Source organism: Phoenix dactylifera, chromosome 10 (assembly GCF_051530095.1).
Source record: "Phoenix dactylifera cultivar Ajwa chromosome 10, Ajwa_hap1_PhDact_Kaust_v1.1, whole genome shotgun sequence".
NCBI classification, from domain to species: Eukaryota; Viridiplantae; Streptophyta; class Magnoliopsida; order Arecales; family Arecaceae; genus Phoenix; species Phoenix dactylifera.
Window position 1 is genome coordinate 32,562,085 of NC_143199.1, and position 7,443 is coordinate 32,569,527.

Here is a 7,443-nt window from a genome sequence, read left to right on the forward strand (position 1 = left end):
AATAAACGCCACCCAGAAAAGCCCAAGAACGAAGCGGCTCTCTCTTTTCGACCCATGAAAGCATTAATTTCCAACCCCACCAGTCGACTCCATCGTCCCCAATATGATGCCATCCTCCCCCCCCCCCCCCCCGATTCCAAATCCCATTCATCTTTCAACCGATAAAATTAGATTGGAGAAGGGAAGGGAAGGATGGGAAGCGTGCATTTCTGTCTGTTTTGATGGTTCCATACTTCATTCTTTGCATCTGATGGTTTCGTGGATTAATTGATTCAGTTTTTTTATCCTACTTCGCGCATTCTCGTACTGTTAGGAGGAAGGAGGGGCGGGGGGTGGGAGGATATGACGTTGACCAGACCAGACTAATTTTTTTAACCATCCAGCTTAGCCATTCTTGTCAATTCAAACTGGTTGTCCATATTTTCAGATGTGCTCTTTGTGTTTTTGGCCTCTGTTTGACCAAATTTTGCTTCTATATTTAGTTTTTTTGGGCATCTACCTCATGTATTTTCATCAGTTCATCATCGCAAACTGGCAATTATGGACACGTTTGATGCCTCTTTACTTAATTTCTACTGTTTTGGATAGATGCAACTATATTTCTTGGGTTACGGAAGATGTCTAGTTTCTTAAACGCCGCAAACTTTGGTAGTTTGTTACTGGAGATATTCATAAACCCACTCAAAAATCAGATAAGGATGAAGAAGAATGGTATAATCGGCTTAAGGACTGGGAGGGTAAAAATCACTAGATTAATGCATGGTTTATGAATGCTTCGATTCTTTCTATTCATTTTTAGTTTGGTCGATTTGGAACAGCAAAAGGAGATTTGGAATTTCTTGGCCAAATGATGTTGGACCTCGGATATCATCTATCAGTATCAACTGTTGTTTAACTTACATCGCATGAAGCAAGTACCCGGGCAATTTATCCATGAGTTCCTTTCTTAGATGCATCCTGGATAGGATCAATTGACCCAGTCTGAGTCTCAGTGGGACAATGAAAGTGATGCCAAGAAATTTGCTTCCTATAGAGATCAAATGTACTCGATATAGTTTTTTATGGGTCTTCGAGATAATTTTGAACCAATAAGAGTATCACTTCTTTATCATGGTACCTTTCCATCTCTTGAGTCTATATTTGTTTGAACTTGTCTTTGAAGAAACAAGATTGGGCTTACTCAAACCCAAGCACACTAAGGTTGTTCTCGCTACACTTTCTCAAGCCTATAGTCTGTAACTATTGTCACAAGCCTAGGCACTACACGGTCAACCATCCAAAAGGAATATGTAAAATTTGTCAAAAAGATTGGCCACTACCTTGATGACTGTTCACAAAATCCAAATAATCAAACTAAATCTAATTGATCTAGAGATTCTCAATCTAAATCTGGTGATTAGTCACAACCCGCTTCTCGTTCTACTACCGCTATTGTTGAAGTTTTTGATACTCATAATTATTCTTCCAACCTCAATCAGTAACCTATTTGTCAATGATCTCAAAAATCCAATCAAACAAGTTTTATCTAAAGCTAGCACTTTTGCAAATGCTTTATTTTTTATTTCAGGTAATTCTTGGTATTTTGATTCTACATGTTGCATGCACATGACTTCAAATGGTACTCTATTTTAATAAAAAACTCTTCATCCTCTTGCACCATCTATTCATGCTGCAGATGGTTTATAGTCATATATAGGTCATGTTTATACCTCTTTATTATCTCTACCTAACACTTATTCGATTTCTAAACTTACTTTAAATCTTATTTCTGTAGTCAATTATGTGAACTTAGCCTTGATGTCCATTTCTTTGGTAATAATTGTTATGTGCAAGATATAGAATAGTTTCTTAGGTCCAGTCATAGGACAGGATGCATGTTAAATCTCATCAATCTCCACATTCTTTCTTGGGTTTCCTCAACTTCCTTCTTAATCAGTTGCCTCTACCTCATTGAGTTCATCTTTGAGTGTTTGGTACTCTCATTTAAATCATATTTTTTTTTAAATAAATTGCATACCTTAGTCTCCAATAGCCTGTTAAGTTCTGTTTAGAATGAAAATTTTAATTATTTATCTTGCCACTTGCTAAACAAATTATCCTTTAATAATAGTGATTCTATTTCTTTTGCACTATTTGATTTGGTTCATTCTGATGTCTAGGGACCATCACCCTATGCTACTATGGGAGAGTCAAAATATTTTTGGGATATTTGTTGATGATTACTCTCATTTTACATGGTTATATCTCATGCATCATAGAATTGAGTTGTCTAAATTTTACTCAAATGGTTAAAACTCAGTTCTCTTATCATATTAAAGTATTTTATTTAGATAATGTCACGGAGTATAGGGAAACAAAATTTCTTAACTTCTTCTATTAGCAAGGCACTATTCCTCAACATTCTTGCCTAAGAACATCTTAATAGAATGAGCATATTGGACATAAATATAGGCATATCTTGGAGACTGTTTGTCTCATGCTCATTTCCTCTTATTGTCATGAACACTTTTAGGATGAAGCATCTCTTACTATTGTTTACACAATTAATCGCCTTCCTTCACTATCCCTATTGACTATAGTACCCTTAAAGTGGTCGGCTGTGTATATTTTGTTCTTCAACCCCATGAACACACCAAACTAGAACCTTGTACATGGTTATATTGTTTCCTTGTGCATGGAATTGAGCACAAAAGGTACAGATATTGGGATCATATTTCCTCTCAACTTCGTATCTCTCGTCATGTCTTTTTGGGGAACATAAGATGTTCTCTACCATATCACAGTTCCACACTTCTACATCTAATCTTCAATTTTTTACTAATCCTTCTGTTGAGTTGTTTCCCAAAGATTTTGCTGGCAGTTCTGCTAGTGAGCTCATTCATGTCACTCCTATAGCTTGTCTTGAGATGTTAACTTTATCGGATGATCCTGACGATGATCCCTCCTCCTCTATCTCTTCCCCTCCACCACTACGACACTCAGCTCAAGTAAGAGAACCATCTGTTTGTCTTAATGATTATCATTATTTTTCCATCCTTATTTCCTTACATGAGCCTCAATCTTATGATAAGGCTAGCACTAATCTTATTTGGCAGCAAATAATGGCAAAAGAATGGCAATTCATGGACAAAACTCATACATGCATGGGATCTAGTTGACTACCTCCTGATATGACTGCTATCCTATAGCAAAAGGCTTTATACAAGAATATGATATTGAGTATGAGGAGCCCTTTGGACTAGTTGCTCGTTTAACTTTTGTTTGGATATTGCTAGCCATAGCAATTGTACGGCAATGAGGATTCTATCAAATGCATGTAAAAAAATGCCTTTTTAAATGACGATCTGACTGAAGGGGCATAGATACAGCCTCCTCTTGGTCTTGATCGTCTTCTAAACAAAGTCTGCCGACTTTCGAGAGCTTTTTGTGGTCTCAAGCAAGCTCCATAAACATAGTTTACTAATTTCGGTACTACTATTAGTTAGATTGGCTTCCTTTCTAGTCTGCATGATTTTGCCCTCTTTATTCGTCAAACAAGTTTAAGGATTGTTCTTTTACTGCTATACATGGATGATATAATTATCACGGATGATGATCTTGCTGATATTTCTGATCTTAAACAGTTTCTCAATCAATATTTTGAAATGGAAGATCTTGATCCTCTTTGTTATTTTCTCGATCTTAAGGTCTCCGGCCCTGATGGATATTATGATTTCCAGGCTAAATATGCTTCTAATTTGTATTCTAGAGATGGTCTAATTGATAATAAAACTACTTCCACTCCTCTTGAGCCTAATGCTAAACTTAGTCCCCTTGATTGTACACCACTCGGTGATGCTACTCTATATCGGCTATTAGTTAAGAGTTTAGTTTATTTGACTATCACCCGTTGTGACATTACACATGCTGTTCATATGGTTAGCAAATTTTTATCTACTTTATGCACTACTCACTATGTAGTTGCGCTCCACATTCTTTGTCATATTAGGAATATGTTATTTCATGGTCTTTAGTCTTCTGCAAACTCATCTCTTGGCTTATATTCCTACTCTAAATGTTGATTAGATGGGTGATCCCATTGAGAGACATTCCAGCACTAGCTATTATTTCTTCTCGGGAGATTCTCTCATATTTTGGCAAAACAAAAAGCAAACAGTATAATGATGCCGAGTACCGTGCTATTACAGATACTACTAAGAAGCTTGAGAGCTAGAAATAGAAGGAAAATACTCCAATGCTACAGTTTTTCGTTGTACCGACTACGGTGCTATATAAATTACTCATAACAATGTTTTTCATGAGTGCACTAAACATATCCAAAATAGTTGCCATTTTGTATGCCATCACATTATTCATGGTATAGTATGGTTCTTTTCAATCATCTTAGTTGCTCGGCTCAAAGACATTTTCATTAAACTATATTTTTCTGAACATATTCGGGATCTAATTTCTAAATACAAAATGGGTTCTACTTTACCATCTTGAATTTAAAAAAGAAAAAATATTAAGCATATTTACCATCGTATTAATATACTAATTCAAATATAATTGATATTTTTTTATTTGCCATGATGCACTTCCGTTGCTAGCCACATTGTTAATGTTAGGCTGTATATATATTGATGTACATATTACAATAATGGAGAATACTAAATACTAAAAGTAAATATATATACTTTTCGTAAAATCTGTCTCTTGCCGTATCTTTACAGTTATCATTATCTACAAGAGCCGGAAATTTAAGGAGAGAACGAACGAGAAAATTGGATGCTGCTACATCTCTCAGTCCTCCGATGCCGGCTCTCCTCGAGTTGACATCCACGTATGCCCTGCATAACCCAAAAAACACGCCAAATAAATTAGAGTTTCCTTTTAAAATGATTTATTTTTTCATGAAAGAAAAGAAAAAGCGGAGAACTAGGGAGGGAAAAATAAAACGGAGAGAAATAAAAACCAGAATCATAGTTGAAGGAAGAAGAAACCGAGCTAACAAATTAATTAAATAAAAAGCATGGGGAGGACAAGGGGAGCAGTTAGTTAGTTACTTAGGACTTGGTCGGCGGACAATCTCCTGGAGCCGTCCTTGCAGAGCATCTTCCTTATGAGGTCCTTGGCCGCCGGCGACACGCCCCGGAATATCCGCGGAGGAAAGCGGAGGTTCCCCCGGAGCACCGCCTCCAAGATCTCGACCGCCGACTCCCCGTAGAAGGGCGCCATCCCGCCCAGCATCATGTACAGGATCACCCCGCAGCTCCACACGTCCACCTTCTCCCCGTACTCCCGCCCCGCCACCACCTCCGGCGCCACATAGTACGGCGTCCCCACCAGCCCCGTCATCGCCCGCCGCCGCCCTCCTTCATCGAACCACTCCGCCGACCCGAAGTCCGCCAGCTTCAGCTCTCCCCGGCCGTCGAAGAGCACGTTCTCCGGCTTCACGTCGCGGTGGGCGATCCCCCGCCGGTGGCACGCGGCGATCGCCTCCATCAGCGGGAGCATCACCGCAGCGGCCTCGGGCTCGGGGAGCGGGGCGCGGCCGGAGATGAGGGCGAACAGGTCGGGCCCCGGGCAGAGGTCGAGGACGAGGTGGAGGGAGTCGGCGTCCTCGTAGGCGGCGTGGATCTGGACGGCGTGGGGATTCCCTGCGGCGGCGAGCTGGTGGATCTTGGCCTCCCGGAGGGCGAGGTCGCGGTCGAGGGGGTCGGAGAGGAGGGCCTTGTCGACAGATTTCACGGCGAACTCCTCACCGGAGGCCAGAGAGGAGCAGCGGCTTACCGTGCCGAATCTCCCCCGTCCGATCTCTGGGCCGATCTCGTAGTCCAGCCTCAAACCCTCCTTCATGGGCGGCTCCTGCTCTCTTTCTCTCCCCTAATATCTTCTTGGCTCTTGCTTGTGATTTCTACGCATGCTGTTATATATAATGGAACGGAGCGAGGGGAAGCCGCCTAAAAGGGGTTCCCGCTGGGAATATTCGGTCGTCGTGGCATCCGATGGTTTTGACCGCGCCTGCCATCTGACGGTCAAGTATGTCTTGCTCCGACGGCTGCTGATGCGTCTATTTCGTGATGGGAGGGCGTTATACTTGCGGGGCAAGGCAGCCGGTGGTGGCTTCGATCTCCTGGTGATCTTGGTGCCACTTTGGAGCTGTGATTTCCGAATGGGAACTTTCCATCCTCTTTCGCTTTTACCACTTTGGACGCATGTCCACGTGTGACAAGGATGGGGAATTGGCTGGATTCTGGTCGTAAGGCTGTGTTTCTCTTCTTCTTATTTGCTGGTTTTTAGAGAAAACTTCCGGCCATAAGGTAAGGTCAAAGATGCCGCAGGTTTTTCTTTTCTTTTATTTTTTAAACCTCTGGTGGGAGAAAACTTTCGGGCCGGAAGGTTGGGCCCTCGGATACAACGAGTGCGGAGATGCTGTAGGTGCAACTTGCGGGCGTGAAGGTTGGCAAGCTGAGAAGGAAACATGTGCGTATGTGTGAGCATCTTCGATCTGTTTCAGTCCACTGCCTGGTAAAGTTTAGAAATAGACTTTCTACCTCCTAGGTGATTTTTCGAGAGCAAAGGAAAAAATTAAGTAGAGGATTGACTCCATTGGCTTCTAGAGAAAAAGTTTAAAATGCTCCATGACGAAGTTTGCGTCGTTGCTGCCAAGGACTCCACTAGCTGATGCCCTTTAAATTAATGCTCCATGACCGACGAAGCACGGAAGCACTCCACCAAGGAGGATTCCACTAGAGTTTTCGTGCAAAATCCACCGCGCGGCACAAAAGAATTTAGAGGGCAAGCATATTGAAATAGCATGCACTCCCCTCAAGGGAAGATAATTAATTCCATCGGGTGATGAAAAACTACTGGAGTATACGAGCGTCTATTTATGGAATATGAGACCTTTTGCGTTGATAAGAATCATGAGGGAGCGTCCTTGGAATCCAACGAGAATGAGAAAAACTAGCTTGAATACCATGAGGCTAAGTAATATCGAGCAAGTTAATTTTTAGAAGAAAATTGGTAAATGATGGTCAACCTTCGGGCCGTAATATCAAGGCCTCACGATATGGCTTCAAGGAATTTTGGGATTCTTTTTGATGCTTGCATGCATAGAGCAAAACACGCAGAGATCATGGCGAGCGTGATGCCGATCGAGCAATATAGGTTCTCCGTTGCTGCAATTCTTGTCTTGGGTTGCCGAATTTTATCGTCTACCTTGTTGATGTTTGGATCCAATCCCGTGATTTTTTCTTTCTTCTTCTTTCTTTTTTGAGGGGTTCCTTGAATTGAAACGTCGCCCTATATATTTTGTTGTTTTTAAGCGACTCATTTTGCTAAAAATAATGTCAAGCTAGCCTTCGTGCTTTTTGAGTCCAGGTCTGGATCATCGCACCGGTTGTCACGTCTACACAAATCTGACATCAGATTTTCGGTGCTGCTAATATAATATCACCG

General features: G+C 41.4%; 1 protein-coding gene across 1 annotated transcript; it reads right to left on the reverse strand.

The window, feature by feature from the left end:
- Positions 1 to 4,640: 4,640 nt before the first annotated feature.
- Positions 4,641 to 6,083, reverse strand: LOC103719934 (phosphoenolpyruvate carboxylase kinase 1-like). Its single transcript, XM_039122547.3, has 2 exons — positions 5,046 to 6,083; positions 4,641 to 4,829 (listed from the first exon to the last, which is right to left on the reverse strand). Exons 1-2 carry the CDS (start codon positions 5,836 to 5,838, stop codon positions 4,783 to 4,785), a joined length of 840 nt encoding a protein of 279 aa, XP_038978475.3. The 5' UTR covers positions 5,839 to 6,083; the 3' UTR covers positions 4,641 to 4,782.
- Between the last annotated feature and the right edge of the window lie 1,360 nt (positions 6,084 to 7,443).

Bases quoted from the DNA above. Each gene is read 5' to 3' on its own strand.
- LOC103719934 (XM_039122547.3), bottom strand. From the start codon at position 5,838: ATGAAGGAGGGTTTGAGGCTGGACTACGAGATCGGCCCAGAGATCGGA. The intron at 4,830-5,045 runs GTAACTAACTAA...TGGGTTATGCAG, and splicing joins GTCCGCCGACCAAGTCCTAA to GGCATACGTGGATGTCAACT.